The 12900-nt window shown below is 43.4% G+C and overlaps 1 protein-coding gene and 1 long non-coding RNA gene across 2 annotated transcripts in view; one reads left to right on the top strand and one right to left on the bottom strand.

The window, feature by feature from the left end:
• Nucleotides 1-1335, bottom strand: part of LOC309345535 (IgGFc-binding protein-like) — a gene marked incomplete at its 5' end in the record, with an annotated part of 30453 nt that extends 29118 nt beyond the window's left edge. Inside the window, one exon of the mRNA XM_081868606.1 lies at nucleotides 1284-1335. Coding sequence (XP_081724732.1) covers nucleotides 1284-1335 — 52 coding nt within the window. The remainder of the gene's footprint in view (nucleotides 1-1283) is intronic.
• Nucleotides 1336-10720: 9385 nt separating this feature from the next.
• LOC309346274 lies at nucleotides 10721-11266 on the top strand. Its single transcript, XR_014158554.1, has 2 exons — nucleotides 10721-10771; nucleotides 10921-11266. It is a non-coding gene; the product is annotated as an uncharacterized lncRNA (long non-coding RNA).
• Nucleotides 11267-12900: the final 1634 nt, after the last annotated feature.

Raw genomic sequence — 12900 nt, 5'->3', positions numbered from 1 at the left:
AAATAGGGGACTCTTTCAAAGGGAGGGCTTCCCTCTAGGCTGTTCCTTCAGTAAAGGGTCCTGCCTCTGTCAATTAGGGCCTACCTGGAATCAGGTGTAGACATATCCTCTGCTTTCTGAAACTTCAAACTGACACTCTCTTCTATAATAATATCTCATACTTTCCACTGGCTAGTGGAAACTTGCTCTTTTTAAACTTTCAACTTGCTCTTTTTTAAAAAAGAAAAGAGTAGCAGGGAGGAATAATTAAATTCTCAGGGTCCCAGATTTTGCTCAGGAATAGTACATTTGATTCTGACTCTGTTTATTCACACCCTCATATTCAGCGTCCTTGCATGCACACAGGCAGTGCTGGATTTACATATAAGCTAAACAAGCTGTAGCTTAGGCCCAACTCTCTTGGGGACCCCCAAAAAATTTAAAGGAAAAAAACTGGATGTACATTTCCAAAATATAAAATACAAAAAATAAAATAAAAGTTCATTCAGCAACAGTGTTTTGTGTTGTGTAGGCTCCTATGATGTAAGTAATGGGCCCCGCCTGCTAGCCTGCTCCCTAAAATATCACTGGTTTGCTCATTTCTATATATAGGGTGCCTACATTCTGCATGGACTGGTTGCATGGCAAAATGTGCAAATGACTTTAGATACCTATTGGATCCATAAATTACCATATAGCATATATTCAACACAAAAAAGTGACCATTTGTTGGTGACAAAGGACAGCTGGACATATAAAGGGCCCCATTACCTTCATCAGCTTAGGGCCTCATCAAACCTAAATCCAGCCCTGCACACAGGTACACATATCACTACACACTGAAGTGTCTTGGCCCGTCTAGTCTTATTATCTACCCTGGCTTGCAGAAGCCCACAAATGTCTCAGGCAGGGTAGGGGTTAAGACACTCTTAGCCCTGTGATCCTTTTAAGTGGTGATTCCTACTCCAGGTGGGCTCACAAAACAAGTAGAATTCACTGGCTAGCACCTGAAAGATGTTCATCCTAGTACATGATTTGAGGGTCTGCCTAGATTTTTCAATCACTAAGCCCACAACCATCCCATATCCAAAGCCTGTACTCCTGACAATTCACTTAATTTGTGGCAAACCTCATCAGAGGCATGGATACATTGCCTATAGATCTCCCCAACTATGTGACTCTTATCTGCTACCAATTGTTATCTGGTCACATGGCTGAATTGCGGGTTGCCCATTCAGTCCTCCTATTTGCAGACTTTCGTCCTTGGACAATTTCCTAGTCACACCACCCAAGTCTCTACTCACCACCGAGGAGGGTGAGCCCCACAGCGATTGGCAGCAGCATCCTCATCCCCATGGCTGCAAAACAAGAAGAGAAGAAAAAGGAATGGCACTTTGGTGATCAACCTTACGATGCAAGTGCATCAAAGAGTAAGGACCAAACTAGAGCCAATGGTAAATATGTGAATGTATTATTTCTTTTCCTTTACTGGCATACAGTATGATATTCATTCTGCATCTGCAAGGAGTCAGCCTTTCAACATGGCATCATTTATGCTTTGGAGCTCCCTGTCTATTAACATTATGCAGGTACCTTTGCTATACAGTGGTACCTCGGTTTATAGACGCTTCAGGTTACAGACTCCAGAAATAGTACCTTGGGTTGAGAACTTTGCTTCAGGGTGAGAACAGAAATCGCATGGTGGCAGCGGGAGGCCCCATTAGCTAAAGTGGTACCTCAGGTTACGAACAGTTTCAGGTTAAAAATGGACCTCCAGAACAAATTAAGTTCTTAACTCGAGGTACCACTGTACTGTTTTAGATACCTACGGAAAGCTTATTTCTGTACCAATTTTTGCTTTTGTTGACTGATTTCAACTGTGTTTTCTCTTTTTTTAGGTTTTGAATCTTAGCTGTGTTCTGTTGATAATTTTACTGATAATTTTTGCTTTGAGAGTTTTGTGATTAAGTGGTCTGCAAATCTTTCTGAATGAATAAATATGTCAAACCCTCCTTTAAGAAATACTGCATCTATCTATTAAGGCTGTCTCATTTTATAGGATTAAACGGTTAGGAACAAATGGAATAAAAAGTCTTTGATGGATGAATCACTTTATTTTATTTTATTTTAAAAATTACTATATCATTAAAAATAACAAGAATGGGTATTAAGCAGGCATTCCCAATTCATTCTTGTGAAGCACAGAGTGCTTCTTCTAAGACGATGCTTGCTGTGAAGTATATTTTTCCTCTAAAAACAAAGTATGTTTCCCCCATTTACTTCATTTGCAAATCTATTAAGATATAATTTTGAATATAGCCTCCATACGGAATTCTGAAACTGGATAGCACATAATCAAAGAAAGCTCAGTGGACTTATCCATTTCCTCACACTCCGCCCATGTTCATTTCACATGTGTCTAAAGAGAAAAGTCCACTTACCTGCTGGGAAGCTCCTAATTCTCTCGGTGACAAGTTTGCCACATTTATACTGGAGGGAGTCCCCAGCACATTAAGGTAGCATATACGGAGGTGTGTGATAGGTTGAGTCATTGCTTCCTGGAGGAGGGACAGTAAGCCCAGATTTGGGTCAGTGCACATGGAATTCTCCTTACCACGAAAGTGTTTACGTGTTTAAGTTTGGATTACTTAAAGGATCATGAGTTGGAGTGCTTGGGGCAGTGTGGTTTACTCAGCACAGTGTGCTTAGGGCCCAAGAGAGGCTTTCTGGAGAAAATCTCGAATTTCATCCCAACAGTACTAAAAGGGCATGTAGTGCATCCTCTTTTGCAGATGCATCCTGTAGAGGTTTACTCAGAAGTAATCCCCACCAGTGGAAGCTGATTGATTAGGACAAATGCCTCACCACTGCCCAACCAACCTCTTATACAGTGGTACCTCAGGTTAAGAACTTAATTCGTACCAGAGGTTCGTTCTTAACCTGAAACTGTTCTTAACCTGAAGCACCACTTTAGCTAATGGAGCCTCCCGCTGCTGCCGCTGCGCCGCCACCGTACTATTTCTGTTCTCATCCTGAAGCAAAGTTCTTAAACCGAGGTACTATTTCTGGGTTAGCAGAGTCTGTAACCTGAAGCGTCTTTAACCTGAAGCATCTTTAACCTGAGGTACCACTGTACTAAGAACTAGCTGGCGTTTTGCTTCCAAGCCCAATTCAAGGTGCTATTGCTACTCTTCAAAGCTCTACATTATTTAGGCCCAAAAAATCTGAAAGACCACCTCCTTTCCTACAGATCCTCTCTGGGTCTATTAAGATCATCAGAGGAGCCCCTCTTGGTAGTTCCACCTTCCACATAGGTTTTGTAGTGGTGGCCTGGCAGGGGACATTCTCTGCGGTTGTGGAACTCCCTCCCACAGAGATATGCCTGGCTTCTTCATTACAGCTTTTGGTGAATGCAGAAGACATCCCTCTTAACCCCGGTCTTTTGACACCTGAGATATGTGCTTTCCGGTTTCACCCTATCTCTGTGGCTGTACTCTGTTGCAGCTGTTTTTAATTCTGAATAAATGGAATTAATGATAATGTGTGCCCTCAGTGTGTCCTCAGCCAGCCCCCTCCTGCCTGCCTTACATGCTACCAGTCTAGGGGGTAAAACTTCCTGACAGTTTCCACCACTCCTCCTTCTCCTCCTCCTCCTCCTCCTCCTCCTTCTTCTCACTTGTAGCTGAGTTAGATTGTCTTCAATGAATATGGTCTTGACAGTGTGTCTGTAGGTACCAACAAACTGAAACTGACACGGGTACAAATAGAAGAAGATGCTTTTGCCCCGGTATGGTTACCCTTTATCACATACACAGCCCAACAAGACAACAACAAGAACCTGCCAACAGCATATGAATCAATCTGGCAAATACACACACACACACACACACACACACACACACACCACTCACACACAAAAACAAAGCTCACTACAACCAACCAAAGACAACCAACCAAACCCAAGGCCACCCCCAAGGAAATACAACAAGTGAATAGTAAGAGAACACACACAACTGACGCTGACACAAAACCCCACACATACACTAAGTAGATGAATTGTAGCATTGCCACCCGACCCCACCCCACTCCCCATTCCCCCTCCCCATCTTCTTCCTAACCTAACATTGTATATAACACTAATGTCTCACAACAAATGAAACTGACCTGTAGAAAACGCAGCTTGGAAAAAGAGACAATGCATGTATTTTTGTAAATTAAGAAATCTTTAATAAAAATTATTTTTTAAAAACAAGTGTGACTGTAGGTGTTTATGGAGGACAATTCTGGATCTGCACATCCTTCTGCAGTGGGGACATAGGTTCATCAAGGTGAGGATTTGCCCAGCATGCCTTCCTCTTAGCTTAGCTTAGAGGATCTTCCTTTATTAACGTCTCCAGCCTTCATTTCTTGCTCTCACACCACACGCCCCTGTCTTCACTACTCAGTGCTACCGCACCTCTTACTCTAACATTTCTTGGAACCCCCTCCTTAAAAGAGTTTGCTGAGCCCTTTGGTCAATATTTGTTGCCTCTTTTCACATGGGAGGGGATGGGAATGTATTTCGGCAGTCATGGCTCCTTAACCCTCTGTTGACTTAAGTCATGTCAGTCAAGAGGATTAAGAGCTCATGCCACCCACTGGAACTCACCCACTGCAAATGTTTTCTGTTATCTGATGCCTTGTGTTGCATGTTACACCGAGGGCCTTGGCCAGGGGTGGCCAACTCAGTCATCCAACCAATGACATTTGTGGGGACATAGAGGCCACCTTCATAATTCTGTGAGCCAACCTAGCACTTACAGGCTAATGGGCCGTTTCCCATGAGATTCCATTAGTTTCACGTAGCGCTTGAGGACAAATGGAGCACACAGAGTGTGACCGTTTTGCTGCAGTAGATGCAAGAATCCACCAGAACTTTGCTGTGACCATCTGTGCAGAGCACAAACTTGAGGGTTTAAAGTGACTATTGTGGGCTGTGACATCACGAAATGCTCAGGATGACAGGCATCACTCTTTACTTGTGAGCAAACAACAAACTCAAGATCCTGGATTGTGCACCCGGTACAAAAACAGAGCTGCTGAATGAAACCTTATCTCTGCATCAACTTTTTCTCCAGTGAAGTCAGATACCACAGATGAAAAAGATGACATTATGTCAAAGGAAACTGTTTGCAAAAACATCTACACTGGGAGAAATGTACACGTAGATGCTGACAACTTTCAAAAGGACTATTTTTTTTATTTTTTTTTAAAAAGGGAACTAATGTGGGAATGCACAAACTGACTTTAATATTTTTAAAATGTGTAATTGCCGGGCTCATCCTAGGGTTGCCATACACCTGGAATTTCCCAGACATAGCCGGAATACTGGTAACCCATGTCAACAGCGTCGTTTCCGGTGATTAAAAAAAAAAATACCTCAAAAATGTCTTTTTTGCGATTATGCCAAAAAAGCTCAACAATCCTAGTTCATGCAAAACTACTCCTTTCCAGTGAGTTGAGTTTTTTTATTTTGTTTTGTTTAATCCATACTTTCTGGCTGAGCCATAGGATATTGTAAAATAAGCAAAACTGCATACGAAAGTATGTGCATTTGGGGAAATGTTGAAAAAAAATCATGTATGTATTAGACTTTTAAAAAGAACTACTGGTGCAGGAATGTAACAAGCTTAATCTCAGACTGGAAAAAATGAGAACCTGAGACAAACAAATTAGTTCATGGTCCCACATACCCAGCATGAGTTGCAGATTTTGCTGGATTGAGCAACACAAGAGAATGAATGTGGAAGCCAAGCTTGCTTCTCACCCCTGTGTATTCAGGAAACTGCTGCTGCAATATATCTGAAATGACTCAAATTGGAGGGGAATTCATTTTATGCTTGGTGTTTCCTGCTTATATCTGGGTAACATGAAAAGCAATTTGCCTTAGGGGTCTCACTTAGCACATTAATGAGCTGGTGCTATTGTGAACCACAGCACAGCAGGCCAGGGGTTGCCCCGCGGGGTTGTAAGGATTGTGGATGTGTAAGAACAGCAAGAATGGCACAGCAGCGTTTTGGAATTGAACATGGCCGCAACTTTATTGATTACAGATGTAAGCAGGCATTGGCTATGTATCCTGAATTAGCCAATGCGCCTGCAGGATGATAATCCATCATAGTTGATCCTAGTGATAAGGAAGCCCCTCAGAACACAAGTCATAATGAGGCGAAACCCTCCAGGTCACCATTTGAGGTGTTTCTATGGCTTCAGGACATAACACTCGCCCTGGAGCCCTTTAACCCTGAAATTTGATCCTGAAGCTGAATTTGATCCTTAGCTTTAGGCTAAGGATCCAACCCTATGCCTTTTCCCACCAAAGGTCATGACAGTTGCTCCAAATAAGGCAAAGCCAAAATGAAACAAAACAAAAACCCAGACAGGCTGAAATTCCTTTCCGGCCCCAACTACAGTGATCAAATAATTCCACAGCAAGGCTAAACATGTGCCCTGTTGGCCATGGACAGAGCCACAGCATTGAGGGTGGGCAGGTGGGACATCCAGTTTGTGACTGCACTGCCCAATTGTAGCACAGCTGCCTTTGGTCTGTTACCTGGGCATAACAGACCCTGACAGGTCTGCTGCCAGAGCCCCACCACACCCCCAGGGCTGAGATTGGCCTGTTTGGCGGGCAATCCCACCGGCACCCACAGCTGCCACGATGACAGCCGGCCACACAGGACAACTATGTTACCCCTTGGCTCACCAGCACCCAAGCTGGGCCGCAACTGCTGCTGCCCTAGAAAAGCTAAGCCCTCTTTATTAGTGGAGCCACGCCAAATAGTTATTCCTCTGTTTACTTTCTCTCCATATGCCAAGAACCCTTATCTGTAACACAACACAAAGCAATTGCAGCCGCACAAACAGCACAAACTGCTTCCTGTTCTTTCCTGATTCATATGGTCGCCACAAAGCTCCGTTGCTGCAGGAAACATCTCATGGTTGGGGGTATAGCAAAAATGTCCCCTGTTGACTCATGGCTCTCTTTAAGAACCAGACTCCCCTTGTCCAAACCTCAGATAACTGAGCGCTCATGAAGGCTCAGAGACACTCACATCAACTGCCTGCTTCTGCTGCCTCTCGTGCTACCATGTTCCCCTTCCCTAACCCTCAAGGCCATGGCACAGAGACATAGAGACAGAGAATCATAGAGTTGGAAGGAAACACGAGGGTCATTTTGTCCAAGCCCCTCCAATGCAGGAATCTTTTGCTCAACATCTTTTGCTCAAGCCCACGACCCTGAGATTAAGAGTCTGGCATGAGCACCTGACATCCCTGGGTATGCAACCATGTTTTAGCTCACAGTGTCAGCTAATTACACTGATTAGTGAAAGCTGAACCATTTGTATCCTGTGTACCCTTTTGGACATTTTATTTGGTAATGTATCTCTTATTGTGTAATAACCATTTGTAGAATGTTCAAGTATATCATCTCATTTATTGTATTTGAATGTACTTGGTTTTATTTGGTATTATTATCAGCTGAGGAAGAACATTTGAAACAGTCGGTTATCCTGGAAGGACTGTCCTGCTGCTGTTTTTGGAGCACCAACATCCTTCAACTTATTCCCTGCAAAACACTGCATAAGTTGTGCTTTGTCTGACTTTACACTTACCTTGGAAGGCATGTTGCCTCAAGCTTGAGTGATTCTTTGTGATGTTATACTAACCAAACAATCCCTTACTTTGGGACATTTTCTTAACTTATCTTAGTTGGTGTCATCATGTATATATTGTAGGCTATCTGATTGTAAATCAATTCAGTAGTGATATAGAAGTGTTGTACAGTGGTATCTCAGGTTACAGACGCTTCAGGTTACAGACTCCACTAATCCAGAAAAAGTACCTCAGGTTAAGAACTTTGCTTCAGGATGAGAACAGAAATCGAGCAGCGGCGGTGCAGCAGCAGCAGGAGGCTCCATTAGCTAAAGTGGTGCTTCAGGTTAAGAACAGTTTCAGGTTAAAAATGGACCTCCAGAACAAATTAAGTTCTTAACCTGAGGTACCACTGTAATCATATTAGCCTACCATGTTGCTTTGAGGTTGATAGATTATTCTGTTTGCAACACAGGGGATCTTTGTTGTTTATCCCTGGGGAACTGCCTGAGTCCTGCAAGGGTCCACCACCAATGCCTTCCCTGAGACCCCACTTTCTGCTCCCCCCAACCTGACAGGGGCTCTGAGAACCACATTACAAAATTCGGAGAAATGTGAATTTTGTAGGATGACTGTGTTTCGGTTGACATATTGTTTCAGAAAGTTCACATGAGATTTGCCTTTCAACATGAACTGAATCGGATTTCTCCCCCATCCCTATAAAGAACCCATAGAGAAAAAGCATAGTACTTGGAATCCAATGTCTGTTTGCATTACAGGGGAAGGGCTACAGCTCAGTGGTGGATCACCTGCCTTGCATGCAGAAGGTCTCAGGTTCGATCCCCAGAAACTCTTAATAATGCTTGGCGAGACCCTCATCTGAAATTCTGGAGAGCCACTGCTAGTCAGTATAGACAAGGCGTGGAGAATGTTTTCGTTATGTATCTCCACCCCTGCTGGTTGTCGAGTGCTTGGGAACCACAGCACAAGGGGCTTTCTCAGCCCTGCACTTGGCATTTGCAAAGCTGCTCATCAGCTCAATGACCATCAGGTGATGGGTGTTGAAGTCAAGCCTACCAGCTGCAGGAATCGCTACCTTGAAGTGGGTTGCATTGAAATCACCGCTAAAACATAAGAAAAAAGGAACAATCAGGAGCTAACTGATTGTCCAGATTGTCCCTTTGTAGCCAAGTCAGTACATGCCCCACACTTGACATCCTAGATGGCTTCAGGTGTGGGGCAGGTGGGCATGGTTTGTGAAAAACAGCCTCATGGGCCAAATTGGGACTCCTGCTGGGCCAAATTTGGCACATGGTGAGCCACAGCTTCCCCACCCCTGGTGTAAACAATGCTGGGTCAAATGGTCTGATTCTGCAGTTCCCCTGGTTTCTAGGAGCACATCACTTGTTCTGCAAGCACAAGAACCTTTGCTTGCACATTGCTGGTTCATAGCATAAATGCCCAATTTTGTTCCATGCACATGCAACAAACAAATAAACAACACCTGCTGAATGTGCGGAATGATGAAGGAAATATATTTAATTTCCTGACCTAGGGACTTGTCCCGGAAGATCAGTTTTTGACTGGAATTTAACCGCTCACTACGAAGTTTCAGAGAGCCTATTATTCTGTGGTTTGTGGCTCTCAGCCAAAGCTCTCCCTGGGGAATATGCATTGCTTGTAAATCACTGTGTAAGTTTACATTGCCAGAGGATGGAGTTAAACAGAAACCTCTCCTGTGTTAGCTGAAGGTGTTAGACAAATAAAACACCTGACATCCTACTCACGTATACGAGATTCCCACTGAAGCCTGAAGACGTACACCTCAAGCCGCCCAGACCCAATGACCAAAGCAAACCATCCCTTTTTCCTCTCTTGGAACCAATTAGGATATTGGTTGCAATTTTCATGTGGGCTTACTGCAAAAAATATCTGATTTAAATAATTGCATCTCCATCTAAAAACAAAGCCCTGTTCACTAGTCATTCAGGCATACCTTCCTTCACAATACTCCAGTTCATTTTAAAAAAATTAATTTATTTGGTTTTTCAGATTAAAATTTTACAAACACATATCCAACATACAACATAAAACAAGATTCCAAAGAATCTCCTGGACTTCCCTCCTCCCCTTTGTGGGTCCTATTGTTAATCATTTCCTCCTGCATCTTTTATGATAATCCAAATCTTTTACATCTCCATAGTGTCCAAAATTCACCATTAAACTACAAGTGTTATTCCCATTTTTGTATATAATTTCTATTAGTTTTCCATTTAATAATATACAATCATATCATTGTTATCCACTTTACCTCTCTGGTTCTTTAGAGCCCATCGACTTCCTTCCCTCCCACCTTATGGTTTTCAAAATCAACTTTATATCATTGCATTTTATACGTTTTCCAATTCTAGTTTTACTCATTACAAAAATACATTAAAATTTAGGTTAAAATAAAAAGGGAGAAAGTTTCTCATTACAAGTCTTCAGACAACCCTGCTAGTGATGTTAAATTGCTTAGAGTAATATTTCAAATATCGTATAAATTTACTCCAGTCCTTTTGGAATACTTGATCATGCTGGTTTCGGATCGAATATATCCTGAGTCTGTTGATACTTCTCTGATACACAGTGAAGGGAAAGTTGTGGCTCCCAGATGTTGTTGGACTCCCATCAGCCCCCGCCGGTATGGGCAACAGCCAGGAGTGATGGGAGTTGTAGTTTAAGAAGACTTGGAAGGCCACAGGTTCTCCATCCCTGTGGTAGAAAAAAGGAGTTTACCAGGGATAGAGGTATTTAGCAAAAGGAGGGCTCATCTACATTTACCTTTTGTCCCGTGCTTCCTAGGCAAAGGTCTCACACTTTAAAGCTCTGTGCCTGAGCAGCTACTGGCTAAAAACACTGTGAGGTGCAGGGCCGGATTTAGGTTTGATGAGGCCCTAAGCTACTGAAGGTAATGGGGCCCTTTATATGTCTAGCCGTCCTTTGTCAACACCAAATTGTCACTGTTTTTGTGTTGAATATATGCTATATGGTGATTTATGGACCTAATAGGTATCAAAAGCCATTATGACATTTTGCCATGTGATACGGAAGGGGGGGGATGTCTTCTTCACCTTCTTCTTCGCTACAATATATCCATTTATTTCCAATTGTCAATGTCAAAAGGGACTAAAATCTATAAAATTCATAGAAAATCAACGTGCCAATTTGCTCAATTTCTCTAGGACTCCATGACACCTCTCCTGTCCTCCATAATCCCTCAAGCAAGGTGTCAAGACCCTAATCCTGTGAAATCACTCTGCCAAGCCTTTCCTCCGGGCAATGCCAGGTGGCAGACTATGCGTACATGGACCATTGTCTTCTCATCACAGGTACTCAGGATGTGCTTATCTGCGCATATCTCCAGCTCTGCATATTCCCCCCTCCCTCCTCCATATGTTAATCCTGTGTAACCCAACCTCTTCTTAAAGTATTCATGATGTAATCTGTGTAACCCAACCTCTTCTTAATGTATTCATGATGTAACTGGGATGTATTTTGCACTGTATTCTGGGACATGGAGGGAAGTTTCAAAAGTTCATGTCACCCCTTTCTCGCTGTTCAATCTCGCCTTGAACCTGTTGTGCAATAAACTTGGATCTTCTGCAGCTTGCTCCTGTCTCCGGCTGAGCTCATTTTCCTCCGCAGGGACTCGCGGACTTAGTCCGACGAGCTGGGTGGCAGAGCAGCCTCGCACCCAGATTTTACCGTAACACCATGCAACCAGTCCATGCAGAATGTAGGTACCCTATATATAGAAATGAGCAAACCAGTGATATTTTAGAGAGCAGGCTAGCAGGTGGGGCCCATATTTGCAACATAGGAGCCTACACAACACAAAAAACTGTTGCTATATGTAGGTTTTATTTTATTTGTTTTGTATCTTATATTTTGGAAATGTGCATCCAGTTTTTTTCCTTTAATTTTTTTGGGGGCCCCCAAAAGAGTAGGGTCCTAAGCTATAGCTTGTTTAGCTTATACGTAAATCTGGCACTGGTGAGGTGGAACAGCTACCCGAGCTCCTTTGACAGAAACCACTTAGAAGAGTAGCCATCCTCTCATAGAATTACAGAATCGTAGAACTGTAGAGTTGGAAGGGTCCATGAGGGTCATCTAGTCCAATCGCCTGCAATGAATGTTTGCATCACACTTTTAAAAAAAGACTTTAAAAAAAGAAAAGAAAAGAAAAGAAAGAAAGCACACTGTTTGAGATCTCTGCCCAGGGCCACCAATTAAAACTTTCGCAGGCACCCTGGTTATAATAATAATAATTTATTATTTATACCCCGCCCATCTGGCTGAGTTTCCCCAGCCACTCTGGGCGGCTCCCAATCAAGTGTTAAAAACAGTACAGCGTTAAATATTAAAAACTTCCCTGAACAGGGCTGAATTCAGATGTCTTTTAAAGATAGGATAGCTGCTTATTTACTTCACATCTGAAGGGAGGGTGTTCCACAGGGTGGGCGCCACTACCAAGAAGGCCCTCTGTCTGGTTCCCTGTAACCTCACTTCTCGCAATGAGGGAAGCGCCAGAAGGCCCTCAGCGCTGGATCTCAGTGTCCAGGCTGAACGATGGGGGTGGAAATGCTCCTTCAGGTATACAGGACCAAAGCCGTTTAGGGCTTTAAAGGTCAGCACCAACACTTTGAATTGTGCTCGGAAATGTATTGGTTCCTGCAAGCACCAGGTTGGCAACCCCTTCAAAAGGCTGTGGGTCTGCAGGATATCAGACTGGGGCCTCTCATAGTTCTACTTGTAAATTATAGTTCCAGGGACTCACTGGGAGAAGTCATGCACTTCAAATAGCTCAGTTGCTTAGAGCATGGTGCTGATAATGCCATGGTTGCAGGTTCAGTCCCCGTAAGGGACAGCTGCATGTTCCTGTATTGCAGGGGGTTGGACTAGATGATCCCCAGGTTCCCTTCCAACTCTATGATTCTATGAAATGTGTGTTAAGTGTACTTCAAATGAATGGCATGGTGCATGTGGCCATAGTGGAGCACACACATCTGTAAATGTCATCCACCAAAGTGACCATGGCCAACTCAGTCCCTAGACTGAGCTGAGTCTCAGCCGCCCATTCCAAACCAACAGATTTCGGCGAGGTTCTTGCCAAGTTCAACAAAAAAGTGTGGAAGCCAAATTTCATGGGTTTGCGTAAGAGGAGGTTCAGGATTCCGCTGGACTGATCCCAGAGTAGAAGTCTCAAGCCTGTACGGACCATTACATACCCCAGAGCCAACATTT

The sequence above is a fragment of the Podarcis erhardii genome, assembly GCF_964252035.2.
Source record: "Podarcis erhardii genome assembly, chromosome: 7".
Lineage (NCBI taxonomy): Eukaryota > Metazoa > Chordata > Lepidosauria > Squamata > Lacertidae > Podarcis > Podarcis erhardii.
This window is presented reverse-complemented; position numbering and strand designations above follow the sequence as displayed.